The sequence below is a fragment of the Oculina patagonica genome, chromosome 7, assembly GCF_052425735.1.
Source record: "Oculina patagonica isolate OP01 chromosome 7, crgOcupat, whole genome shotgun sequence".
NCBI classification, from domain to species: domain Eukaryota; kingdom Metazoa; phylum Cnidaria; class Anthozoa; order Scleractinia; family Oculinidae; genus Oculina; species Oculina patagonica.
In genome coordinates this window covers 12,455,534-12,469,489 of record NC_135764.1, presented here as the reverse complement: position 1 = coordinate 12,469,489, position 13,956 = coordinate 12,455,534, and the positions used below count along the sequence as shown (strand labels likewise).

Below are 13,956 nucleotides of genomic sequence, written 5' to 3'. Positions count from 1 at the left end.
CCGTATCCTCCATTCCCAACGACTACTTAGTAGTTTCACCACTGCTGATAAGGTCCTCATAGTCTATATTATGTAACGTTTGTTATCGACAGTTGTTTTCTTACACCCCGCTATTACGGACTCTCGCTTTTACAGACACTAAACGACGCCCCAAGCGTGTCCGCCATAACGAGAGTTGACTACATAATTTCTTAGTAAACCTTAGGGGATATTTAAAAATGAAACTCTGTAGCACTCCTTATAAACCTTTTAATTACTTTTCTATTTCTTTTTTGTTTAGAGGGTCTTAGAATTTTCAACTTTCTCACGGAAAAAGAAATGTCGGACGAAAGTAGAGAACCGGGAACTGCAGAAACCTTAAGTGAGCAGACGCATTACATCATCGCTGGCACGTATGCTCTCCTCGCTGTCACAGCGATCAGTCTTAATACACTCGTGCTTGTCGCCTTTATAAGAGACCGCGCTCTTTGGACGCACTCTAACAAACTTGTTCTTAGCATTGCCGTCGGTGACTGGTTACATGCAGTACTTGCATTTCCCTTTGGAATTGTGGCGAATGCATCGCACGGTTGGGAAATGGACGATGCCCTTTGCAAGTGGTATGCCTTTATTACGACATTCACGTCTTTTGGCATTACGCTACACCATTGTACCTTCGCCATCGAGCGAGCTGCTGTGATAAACTACGCTGTGGCCTCAAGATCCATTTTGCGTAAACTTCATTTCGTCATCGTTGGACTTTGGATGTTCGCCTTACTTTGGAGCATTTTCCCCTTCTTCGGTTGGTCGGCGTACGCCCATGAAGGCGCGAGCGCGCTTTGCTCAATCCACTGGCAATCTTCTGATCCAAGTGACATTGCTTACATAGCGTGTATCTTCTTTTTCTTCTATGCGGGCCCCATTGGTGCCATGGTGACAGCATACTCTTCGATTTTCCATACCGTAAAGAAGATGACGCAAAATGCACATCATATGTGGGGAGAGAACGCCGCTCCTACTCTGGAAGCAGTTCGAGCAGAGTCCAAAACCGCGCGCATGTCATTCATAATGTCATTTTGCTTCATATTTGCATGGACACCGTATGCAGTCGTTTCGCTCTATGCCGTCATAAAAGCACCGGACCCGGTTGTCTCCCCTTTGGTAGCAGCCCTACCGGCTCTTTTCGCGAAAACTGCAGCGTGTTATAATCCAGTTATTTACTTTTTGCTGTTTAAGAAATTTCGGGTCAGCCTTCGACAAACACTGCGGCCATTATCCGTGCTTGTGTCCTTCTCAAAGACAGACACAAGTAACGCGAACATTGAGCTTGTCACGGCTTTAACTGAGTCAGACAAGTACGGGAGCAAGAGTGACAAAGATTACAGCGAGGAGGAGGCTGTACGCTTAGTTCAGACGACAAACGCCTTAAGAGAAGAACCTAATACGCCAGAAAAAAGTTTTCTCGTATCAAACCAATCGGAAATAAACTTTGCCGCAGAAGTACATGCTGGGACATGTTAGTTTCACCAACACGCTCGTTTTGAGCGATTCTGTCGGTATTTGATTGAATGAGGGTCTGAATGGGGTTTAGTGTTAAGTGTTACTTGCCCATATTTTTTAGTGTTTGCTGTTAAATTGGCCAATTTTTTTAATGTTAAATGTTTCCGGAGAAAATACCGTTAGGTATTTGGAGTTTTTTTTTTCACATGTGAATATACGTCGAAAACATAGTCGAAATTTTCGGATTAACTTTTATTATTTCTATAGCGCAAAATCCATGCATATATGATCTAATGCGCTTAACGCGGATTCCTCTTCAGAAGTCTTTAGACATCTTCGGTAGACTTCGGAAATATTCGCCAGTCTTCGGAAATCCTCGGGAATCTACCGAAATGATCGGGAATCGTCAAAAACTGGCCGAAAACTAATATCAGATATACTTAACATATACTGATATACTTAACTGATATACAAAACAAAATAATATTGGCCTTTTTGGAGCTGTTTTTGTTTCTTTCTGGATAAAATTAACTATTACAGTGAATTTTTACTGTTAGTGTTAAAATGCCTAAAATTTAACCGTTTCGTGTTACAGGCCAAAAAAATTAAGTGTTTAGTGTAATTAAGGTTAAAAACCTCTGTCTCAATCAATCAATCAATCAGCTTATTTTCTTTAAAGTAGTGGTTATGTTTAGCTTCCCTCGGACGTACAAGGGTGGAGGTGGATGTCACCCCTCTCTTCATTTTTTTTTTTTTTGTAATTGCGAAAAGAGGATTTTCTCTATAATGCTGAACTATCCGTATCTGTTCATTTTTACCTTGCGGAAATTTTGACATGTCAACTATGTGCCCGCGATTTCGGATGTCGCCATGGCAACGTCATAATTACAAGCAGGTCTGGCAAAAATCGTCATTTTTGACATATTTATTTATTTTTCCAGTTTTTTTAAACAAAATTGCACGATTTGTTTAATTTTACAATCCACAAGCCTTATGGCTTGATTTTCTATTTCCGTTATTTTTCGGCTTTTTTAAGAAAAAGGTGAAATCGAAGATGGCTGAGCCAACATGACGGCTCTAATGACGTCATGTGACGTCAAAGCCAAAAAATTGTGTCTTTTTGTAGAGTAGGCTACGAGCTTTCTACTTAGTGCAAAATAATTAAGCTTTGCATTAATAAAACGAAAACCTTTGGGTGTTTCATACCCCCCCCCCCCCCCCCCAGTACCATGGTTGGGGTATGGATTTGCATGCACGTTCGAAGGTTTATAGCTACTCCTAGGTACGCGACCAAATCAAAATTTGAAGCAAAGCAAAATAATACCTAAAAAGCATAGCCCGATGTGAAGTAATCTTCTATTTAATAACTATAGAAAACATTCACAAGATGTAATTTAGCTAGTAGTTAAAATAAACAAACGAATGCTGTTACGTTCAACAAATATCTCGATACTTTGTTCTTGATTATATAAGCGCCTTGTCTTCTTATGGTATCTGGTAGCTAGAATACAATTTGTCGATCTCGTTTACATGTCGCTACTGTGGTTGTGAAAAAAATAAAACGATAAAATTTTACGATATAAGCATTGCTTATGTTTTTCATGTTGCATAAACAATTCATAAAAGAAACAAAGAATCGTGGTGAATTTGGTGAATATCGCGTCTTTGATACCCTTAAAGATGAATTCCAGTCCGTACTGCGCAATCTCGGCTGCAATGTTTATGTGAGCCCACACGAAGGGAATGTTTACAAGCAAAACTAAAAATTCCGCGACAACCTTACCTTTTTCTTCATTATTAACGCCAGATATCCTTGCAGAACAAATAATAACGAGTAGAAGAACCTTGACGCTATTTCAAACCGACGTTTTAGCTCATCGGAACTTCTTGAACGAAACGAACTGTAATGGCGGACTAAAAAACGTCATGTATGCTGTCACCGAAGTGTAACGTTTCAACGAATTCAAAACAAAAACGTAAACAAACCCCGAGTCTGCGCAGTACGGACTGGAAATCATCTTTAACATTTGTAGGGCATTTTATTTTATTTGGAATAAAGGTTTACAGTTAAAACGAATTGGAATTCCACTCTTATTAAATTTTAAGAACATGGGTACTTGAGGTTATTTTAAATTTTGAATGAAGGGTTTGTTTTTGGGACGTTTTATTCATGGAAGCTAGAATTTTCAGCAGTTATTCATTCTTATTATATGGAGGAGAGTGTTTTACTGGGAACTTAACCACTCGTAGATTCCATACGCCACTCCATCCGGGACCCGAGTGGCGTATTTTCCGTTTGACACTCTTGCGAGTCGCATATCGCTCACCGACGTCACGATTCGCGCCTTTACTACTTTGTTGAATGAACTTGGTTTCGTGTCGTTTGTTGTTAACAAGCATCGACACGCTAAGCAAAGAAAAAGAATGGTTTTTCCAAAAAAGTTAAGAACGAGAAAACTATAATGGAAACCATGACGATTTCAAGGTTTTTAGAGGAAATTCTTCGCAATGGATTTCACAAGCCGTGCAAGATGTCGAAAAGAAGAAAACAAGAGCAGTTGAAACTATTGGCCGTCAAGACTTTGCCGCATCGGATTCAAGTCAAAGTCAGTGATGTTTCAGTTGACAGGTTGATAAGTATTTTGTTTGATTGGAATTCAGTTCGTGTTTCTATATCCTGGGCACGGATGCTTTGTATAAACTGGCTCGATTATTCGAAAACAATGAAATAAAAATCGGCAAAATCAACTACATCTGGTCTCCATATAATAAAAGGAACATTACACGTTGGCTCAAAGATATGAATTTTATGTTCGTGGCAAAAACGATATCTCTGCCACTCGATTATAAAATTCATATCTTCACGCCACCGTGTAATATCCTCTATGTCCATCGGAGACATCTGATCTGGCAACGATTCATGACTCTGTCATGGGCAGCCGTCTTTTAACATGAAAGTTTTAAACCCAAGTTTCAAATATTTAGATAAAGTCATCCTTATATCCGTTTTATTAAGGTGTCCGTTAAGAGAAAGTTGGTTGTATTAAATGCGACTTGGAAGCCCAAGTGAAACTCAGGTTAAAAATGCAGGTACACCTAACCGACGTTTCCCGCGAAATAAGTGATTCATGTGGCTGGGAAATATGTTTTTTGTTGTCGCTGGGAGTTATGTGAGTGTTGACATCAGAAACGCAGCATTGCTACCGGCCCCCTCTCCCCTCGTAAAAAGTTTTTAGTATTCTTCCAAAAAATACCGCGATGATCATTACCGTCTGGAAGTCGTTGTTATCTGCCATCCGTAACTCCTGCGAGGTACGCAGTTTGCCGAGTTTTGTCCAAAGTCATGTAAAGTGCAGTTTTAAAGCTAGAAAATGCGTTTCGTTGGCAATCTGTTGAATATTAAAACAATTATTCTGCTCATCCTACGGGCGCAAGATTGAGTACGAGTAATCTAGTACTCATGTTTCGATTATCCGTACCCGATAGTCTTCCATTCAACTTGTCAGCAACAGGGAGGAGTGAGGGCTCTGGGATAGGCCTTTCTCGATTATGCTAGTAAAACTGGCATTTAATGCTACTAGAAATTCTCGCATAAAGCCAAAAAAATGCTAAAATAATGCCTGATTTCCTTAAAAAATGCCACTTGAATTCCAAAAAATGCTTTGTTTTATTTCAAAGAAAACGTACAAACGCTCACATTATATGCTCATATCAACAACAGGTGATACATTGTTTGTTTATAAAACAAAATATAAAAAAAAATTATTAATTTTTAAAAATAAAAAAAACCACACACAAGTAACACAACACAAGTACACAAGTAACACAACGCACAAACAGTCGAAACAGACAGAAAACAATCAAATTATGTAATCCAAATTGTGAAACTTTAGGATTATTTATCCTTCTGAGTTCTGAGTGCTGAAAATCTAGATCACAGTCATGAAAAGTGACAGAAAATGCTAGCAATTCTTTTTTGAAGAAAAAACGAAAAAAATGCTCGTTTTCCCAAAAAATGCCGAAAAAAATGCTAGCATAATCGAGAAAGGCCTACTCTGGGAACGTAACTGGACTGAAATTCGAAAGTCGTACTCGTACTCGATCTAGTCATAGTTATTAAAAGAAAATGGTTAGTAAGCCCGAAAAAGTGCTTTGTTGTATGTTTTGGTCGCTATTTTGGTGGTTGACCATGCAAAAAACCTGACAAAATACAACAGGTAGTTACGTAAGTTCATGCAACTAACGAATAGAAACATTGTGATTACGTAAGTCATGCTTAGTGTATGAGCGAGAAACATAAGATGTCCAGGGTCGTGGACCTTCCAACAGAAATCTTTGATGATTTGCTTCTTTGATGTTTGCCGGGCTTCCTAACTGTTTCCCTCTACTAACTATGATCTAGAAGTACTTGTAGTGCTATCTCAATTTCGCTATTGTTAATTTTACTAGAATGTTTGTTAAACATGGTTTAGTCATATCGGCGTTCCCTTGTACTCACATTGAATAAGAACTTTTTTGTCAGCCCACTGCACCAGTCTGTTACTCAAAGTCAAGCCAACACGGAGTCGTGTGTTTGGAGGAAATTCAGGCACATAGCATGAGACAATGGAATCCTTACAGATCCCCTGTTGGGTCTTCTTCGTTCCGTTTGCTGTCTGAAATCTGACAAAATACTGCATCCAGTCTTTGCAAGAGATACCGCTGACATTTAAGTGAACGTTTTGAGCCGGTGAGACCACTGACGGAGTGATGTTTGATACTTTGAATGGCTCTGCACACAAAAAGGGAAATGTTACAAGATAGTTGCAAACTGTAGCATGTTCATAGAATGAAGAAACACCAGTCTAGATTGGCTCTTTAATTGAAAGCAAGGAGTTAAGTTTGATTTTAAAGATCACACAAAGGCAACCTTTCATTTTTTCAACCCCTTCCCCAAATTCCCCCTACGCGCCCATCCCTCCTCCCCGGGTGGGAAGAATAACTTCATTCGTTGGCTCATCGTGTTTTGAGAGTGCTTCCTTTTTACATATTAACAGTTGCTGCATAACCTTATTCTGGTAAAGGTTAAGGATCATTTTCATTGCAAGCCGTATATAAAGAAGAACTGTAGCTGTAAAGACATTTTATTTGTCCTTGGAGATGACTTTTTATTGTTACCTCGTAGAGTTAAAAGTGAAAACGAGTCGACATTCCACAAATGGTTCCTGGTACTTTTAAGGGGTGTTTTAAAAAGTTCACGTCTACGTTACTTTTATATAAAAAAAACCTCCCCAACCACTCCCCTCCACACCAGTCGATGGTGACAGCAAGTAAGAACAGTATCGAGAAGCTAGTTAAACTCAGCTCCATCTTGATACGCCGAAAGACATATAAACAAGTTGCCTTTCCTTTATTTTTAAAATGGGGCTTTCTCGCACCACATTGTGTAAGTGTTTGTTTAAATGTTACCTTCAAATCGATGAAAAAACTCAACATAGTTGTTTAAAATAAAATATATAAGGACAGGGACTTTATCGATCGATACAGGTTAGAGATTTGGAAATTTCTGACATAACTCCTTTAATAAATGGTCCATGGATTAAAACTGTATTTATAGGGTCGTTATTACTAACCATGGAAGTAGAGCGGCTTTTTTGTTTTAAACAGCTTTCCGTCGACATCAAGGTGAACAGAGACTCTGTCGATATTTTTCATCGGTGGTGTATCACAAAGGATGAAACCATCTTCCATCCTGGCCGGCACTGAGATGTCCTTAAACCGGCATTGAAGACTGCTGTTTGACGTCACGTTCAGTTCCCCGTTAGTTTTGAGTGTCAGAGTGGTGATTGCTCGTATAGGGACAACCGTTGGTTGGAATGCTTGTATTTCCAACTGCGAAGCTAAAGTAATAAATATAACCTTTAGAAATGAGTTATAATTCTGTCACGGTAAAATCAGTAAAACTCCTTAGCAAAAATCACTTTTGGCTTTCTCATAACCACTTGCCATACGGTTAAGTCCACAGTAAGAGCGGCAGATCAACTTAGGTTTTCTTACATCATTGCTACAAACAAAAAGTGACACTACATGGTCGACTAAATGAAATATGTGTCGAATTGTTAATGTTTATAGCGACTCGTGAGGACTCAAAAGTCACGTATTTCTCTGAACTTAATAAAAATAAACCCCACCATAAACCTTTTCCCTATCCTTCTGAAAATTCTCATAAGTGACATCGAGTTTTTTTTTTTAATGAACAACTCCCCACGGCGTTGAAATAGTGACGGCGAAAAGGCTAATTGGTTAGCGTGTCGTCAGTTGACTGGCAGCTCAATTTTGACAACACATTGAAACATACGCGAAAAAGTTCCTTTTTCATAATTTTCTATTATTTTTTTCATTTTGTCTATTTGTTTTTTTTTCTCTATGTTATCGTGAGAAACTAACGGAGTATGGAGAGAAAGAAGAATATATTTAATTCTGGTGTTAGAACATTGATAGCTAGAAAGTATGTGGAACACTATAAGTCTTTTTCAAGGGTAGTCTCGGTATTCAAATCAAAGACAGCGGCCAGTCCAGATTCGTGCTGTTTGTCTCGTCCTTTGGAGAGCTATGTCACGACGATTATGCATATTTTTGGTCTAATCTGTTCTGAATTTACGTTGGCATCTTTGTAATGTATGCGTAATGTATGCGTGACGTATACTTGTATTGAGTTGCATTATGGGATTAAAACCAGCGAGTTGAGCACATGGCCGCCATCGAGCAGTTGTTGATTTTAGCCGTCGCGTTGCTCCTCCTAGTACACTACATTTGGCGACGAGGAAACGTGATGGCGACTTTATTTGGCCGAGTGGAGGCATTCGAAGAGACGGCGGAAACGTGGGAGCATTATACGGAACGACTTGGACATTATTTTGAGGCGAACGGTATCGGCGATGAGACCGCAGGCGACAAGGCGAAAAGGCGAGCGATCCTGCTAAGCGTATGTGGAAGTAAAGTGTACAAATTAATGTGTGACCTTTTGGCACCTGTCAAACCGGAAGAAAAGTCGTATCAAGACCTGGTTAAGCTGATACAGGATCATTCGGCTCCGAAACCGTCGGAAATTGTACAAAGGTTTAAGTTCAAAACCGTTTTCGCAACGAAGGAGAATCAGTGGCAGATTTTGTGGCGGCGCTTAGGAATTTGGCTGAACATTGTGGGTACAGTGATACCCTTGAGACTATGCTACGGGACAGAATTGTTTGTGGAATTAAGGATGAGAAAATAAGCGACGCCTTCTTGTGGAAAAGGAATTAACATTTCAGAAGGCTTTCGAATTGCATCAATGGAAATCATACGCAAAATATGCTGTGCTGCAGGAGGCGAAGTTGTCAGAGGTGGTAAATCAGGTCACGATGCAAGCCGATGGAACAAAAGCTGCAAAGAAATGGGCAGATGATCGACGCACACCAAACAAACTCTGTGTTTTAGGTGCGGGGGGAATCATAGTGCACAAAATGTAGGTTTAAGGAATGAACTGTTACTATTGCAAAAAAGAGGCCATATTGCTGACAGATGTCCAAATCGACCAAAGTCCGTCCAGAGGTGAGAGACAAGGATTTCAACGAACAGAAGTGATCAAAGTAGGCACCCGGGTCAACAGAGGTCAGGTAACTTGCACAGTTAGAAGAGGTTGTTAATGTTTATGATGAGCATGCTGGGGATGAGGAAGATGTTTATGGCCAGTTGTTTTGTGTTAGTTCAAGTGGTGGCCATAATCCGTACAAAGTAACAGTGGTAGTTAATGGCATGAAAGTGAATATGGAAATTGACACTGGGGCATCTACAACTGTTATCATGAGAAAATTTCGCCAGTTGTCCCAGCAGGAAAGGGTGTTGAAACTTAACACTGTGAATAAGTACTGCGTACCTATACAGGGGAAGTCTACCTGTAGTGGGGGAATGTGAGCTAGAAGTCGAGTACAATGGGTCTAGGTGTTTTACCGCTGTGATTATCAGTGGAGAGGGTCCATGCCTTATGGGGCGTAACTGGCTTTCACTCTGATTGGGTGAGATTTTTAATTTAATACCTGGATAGACTTTAATTTAGAGACACATTCCTCCATTTTCCAAGAGGGTCTGGGGAAAGTCGAGGGAGTGAAGGCGAAATTACTGTCCTTCTGGAGCACGATACCTTAAAGCTAGGCCTGTAGCTTATGCTCTGCGTGAGAAAATTGAACTGGAATTGGATCGACTGTTAAAGAAGGGACAATAAAAAGTGAATTCTCAGATGGGCCACCTTGTCCCCATTGTCAAAGAGGATGGTACCATCAGATTTGTGGGGACTACAAGCAAAGATCAATCAACAGAAAATCCTTCCCAAGATTGAAGATCTGTATGCAACCTTAGGAGGGGGCAAAGAATTCAGCTGGATAGCAGGTACAAGCTGGAGTTAGTGAGGGTCTCTCTTATTTCTCGGCCCCAGATTTTTCAACGCACCATTCCTCCTTCATCTTGTTCTGTGGGAAAACAGACACTGAAAATTTAAAGGAAGTCCTGGCACGATTAACTAAGGCAGGCGTGCGCTTAAAGTGAGAAGTGTGTCTTTCTACGGAACGAGGTGGTTTATTTGGGGCATCGCATCAACAGCGACGGCATTCAACCCGTAGACAGCAAAGTAAGAGCGATCCACGAGGCGCCTGCACCTACAAATTCAAGGAACTTCAGGCCTTTCTGGGAATGTTAAACTACTATGCCTGTTATTTGCCAATCTGGCCACTGATTGGCCCCCTTGCATGAACTCCTTGCCAAAACTGCAAATGGACTTGGGGTAAAAGACAGGTGGAAGCTTTTACTCAGGCTAAGAACATGTTAAGTTCATTTCCTAGACCCAAGCAAGAACTTGTGTTGTCCTGTGATGCCTACATACGGACTGGGAGCAGTGCTCTCTAACATTATCAATGGGGAGGAAAGGCCTATTTTGTATGCATCAAGGACCCTATTACCAGCAGAACGAAACATGCTCAACTGGATAAGGAGGGAGCTGCTGTGATATTTGGAATCAAGAAGTTTATAGTATCTGTATGGACAGAAGTTCAAATTTTTACTACAAACCACTTTTGGGTCTGTTTAAGGCAGACAAAGCTGTTCCCTCAATGGCATCACCAGAATAAAGGTGGGCGTTACTTCTGGCAGGCTATGACTACGACCTCACATACCGAGAGGGATCTAAACATGGCAATGCTGATGGTCTGGTCGTTACCTTTGGCCGACACAGTAGTGCAGGTCCCATACCCGGTGAAACTATACTGTTGTTGGAGCGGCTGGAAGGTATGCCAGTGTGTGCAGATCACATTGCAGAGTGGACAGCCTCAGACCCAGTGCTACAACAGGTTTTTAGAAGAGTTCAGCAGGGCTGGGGTGATAAATGCCCCGATAGAAGTTTGCAGCCTTCTTTGTAAGGGATGAATTAGAACAAATGATGTATCTTGTGGGGGAACCGTGTGGTTGTTCCAGCTCAGGGTCAGCGACAGCTTTTGCAGGACTCTGCTCTCACCCCGGTGGTGAGATGAAGAACCTGGCACGCAGCTACCTATGGTGGCCAGGGTAGACACAAATCGAGGAATGGTCAATCATTGAAGTATTCTGTGCGCCGACCTGCTGCTGCACCCTCCTCCTTGTGGCCTGACCCTGGTCCCGATGTTGGCATTCGGCTGTGCATCTACATTACTTTCTGGCAGGCGGCCGCGAAAGGAGTCGGGGGTACGAAATAGATCTTAGCCTTTGACACTAAATACTGAGTGACAGTAACTTTTCTGTCTGATCTCTCGACATGTAACGCTAGAGACTTCAAGAAGGGACAGCACGAAACAAAAAAAGAAACAGTTTGCTGAGGGAGACAGCGTACTAGTAAAATTTAACCCGGGGTTGAAGTGGAAGAATGCACACATTGAAAGTAGAACCGGCCCACTATCGTATAAGTCAAGTATGAAGACGGGGTGGGGCTCGTCGAATGTGGATCACCTCCTTAAACGAATGGTGTGCCCACTATTGATATTGAGGACGATGATTTGCCTGAATCAACACGCCTGCGGAGCAAAACCGTGTGTTTTCCAAAGTAAAAGTGGGGGACGAGAGTGCATCCACTGAGGAAGTTTGCAGAGAGGGAGAGGTTCATATTCCAGGGCTCAGGCAGAACCACAATCCAGCGCTGGCACGTCTAAGTCTTCTAGGGGCTCAGAGTTAAGGATTAGTGACTGTGTGAAATTGTTAAGCGTAGTCTTTTTTAGATTGAGATTATGGAAAATCAGTTGTGTTTCGTTGAGAATTATGGAACAATCAGTTGATGTTTATTGAGAATTATGAAACAATCTGTTGGTTTTTTTGAGGGACTGTTTCTGAACTAAGGGAGGAAAAGATGTATGTGCGTAATGTATGCGTGACGTATACTTGTATTGAGTTGCATTATGGGATTAAAACAGCGAGTTGAGCACATGGCCGCCATCGAGCAGTTGTTGATTTTAGCCGTCGCGTTGCTCCTCCTAGTACACTACAATCTTAACCAATGAAAATCATAAAATTTAAATTTTTTTAGTAAGATGTAGCCTTAATTTGCGGATAAAAATCAGACTACGGCTTTAAATATCGATTTTTTGAAAACGCTCTGAAGGAAAATTGAACTGATTAACGTTAATTTTTCAAGTTGTAATCCATTTATCCTAGCCGCGGCCAAAGACCCTTGCTAACAGTTTCAGTGCTCTAATATCAGTAATATAGCAACTGTTAATAAAATGAAGCAATATTTTTAGATTTCCTACAACACAAATACAAATTTTTGGCAGTTTAAAACTCTGTTGAAATCCGTGACAAAGCCTTGTTATCAAATGCGTGCACATTACACTCTTGAGCTAACAGACATTACACAAATCTGTCGACTAATATTGCTCATAGCATTTGTAAACAGTCAAGTGACCCTCAAGCTCCGGCTTATGCAAGAATGGAAGAAACGCTTCTATTGTACGTAAAGTTCTATTGTAGAGTGCTATTTTCTTAGCCACAACAAGTTTATCCCCCTGTATTTTTTTTTTACCTTTTTAAAAAATGTAGTTTACTAAAAGCCAATTTCAGAGGTCACAATATAAGGTCAATATTCGGCGGGCTAACATGGCTTTAAATAAATTCAGGTAACAAGGTCATTTTTTCAAGGGTATTCAATATCAACAAGTCAAAATATACATTTTTAGCCACTAATTATTTTGGCGGTTAGCGTTTCCATCCTTTTTGGGAAACGTGTATTGTGCTGTAAAAAAAAAGGGGGGGGGGGGTGGAGTTGTATTTTTTGTTTTTTTTTTTGTTTTTTACTGTAGTCACTGCGTTGATACAGTTCATTCAATAGGTCATGCGGTTGGGCAGTGAAGCAAAAAATTAAAAGAAATACAAGCGTGATTTCCAAGGTCCTGAGAAATAGGCGAAAAAAACCGCAACATCTCGTCCATTTTTGCAAGCGAAACACCAAAAAAGGAGCTTTCACTAAGTAAATGACGCGAATCGAGAATAAATGGTGCGAAAAAAGCGAAAATCGATCAAATCTCCGCCGTCCACCTCCCCCCTCTACTCCCCATCCCCACGAAAGAAAATCATGTTTAGTCTGTTTGTTTTCATTTTCTGACCTGTTTTATTACAGACAAACGGTCTATCTCATGTAATTCTGGTATTACACAAACATACCGTAATTGAACCCGCTTAGCATTATACCCACAAGCACCAAGTACAAGATTTTCTGCAAACTAATCAGCCTCATTTCTTCAACCGCCTAAAAATAAAAAGACAGCATGTCAATGTTTATGAAAAGTACAGTGCATAATGTATAATACACGTGCACATGCAGCCCATTCAAGTGCTCATGCATGGGAACTTAACTTTAAATACCTTATTGAAGGAATGTAACGAAGCATTTTAACAACGCGAACAAAATTTACGCATAATTTAATTAACGCGAGTTTAAGAAAAGTTTTGGTTAGATGCTTATAGTAAAAGTGCTTACATAAATAAAATTAACGCGAATTTTTAAAAATTCGCTTTTAGAACATGTATCGTTAATTTCCTATAATAAGGTTAAAGGCTGACTTTTGCAAACAATGTAAATTGTTTATCTTGCCGTGCTCGGCTCAGGGTCATTTCTAATTAAGTTAAAAGCGATTGTCAAATGATTTTATGGTGAACAAAATGTAATCTGCAATTCCAGTTTTTTCTGTAAATCTTATGGTCTCCAGGTATGGTCAGCAATAAATAAGTTAAGCTTCTCGCTAGCTTACGCGCACTTTTTAGTCATATCGGATAACTGATTGTCATTGCAAACAGCATCTGACATACCAGCAGTTCTCTAGCTACAAGACAGTTTACCTTTTATTATATGTGGTCTTCTAGATGAGGTATCACTTTAAAGACTTATTTAGGCAACATTCTTCATATCTTCATGGATCTCGTCCTTTCTGTGACTTAAGGTCTATTTTT

At 40.2% G+C, this 13,956-nt stretch overlaps 2 protein-coding genes across 2 annotated transcripts in view; one reads left to right on the top strand and one right to left on the bottom strand.

Annotated features, from left to right (window-relative positions):
- Positions 1 to 13,956, bottom strand: part of LOC144659695 (uncharacterized) — a 46,225-nt gene extending 32,269 nt beyond the window's left edge. The window contains exons 1-4 of the mRNA XM_078520185.1: positions 13,846 to 13,956; positions 13,171 to 13,255; positions 7,092 to 7,358; positions 5,978 to 6,250 (exon numbers count right to left, since the gene is read on the bottom strand). Of these exons, the coding sequence (XP_078376311.1) occupies positions 5,978 to 6,250; positions 7,092 to 7,358; positions 13,171 to 13,243 (613 nt within the window). The 5' untranslated portion in view covers positions 13,244 to 13,255; positions 13,846 to 13,956. The remainder of the gene's footprint in view (positions 1 to 5,977; positions 6,251 to 7,091; positions 7,359 to 13,170; positions 13,256 to 13,845) is intronic.
- Positions 319 to 1,902, top strand: LOC144661577 (melanopsin-like). Its single transcript, XM_078522380.1, has one exon. The coding sequence runs from the start codon at positions 319 to 321 to the stop codon at positions 1,498 to 1,500; it is 1,182 nt and encodes a 393-aa protein (XP_078378506.1). The 3' UTR covers positions 1,501 to 1,902.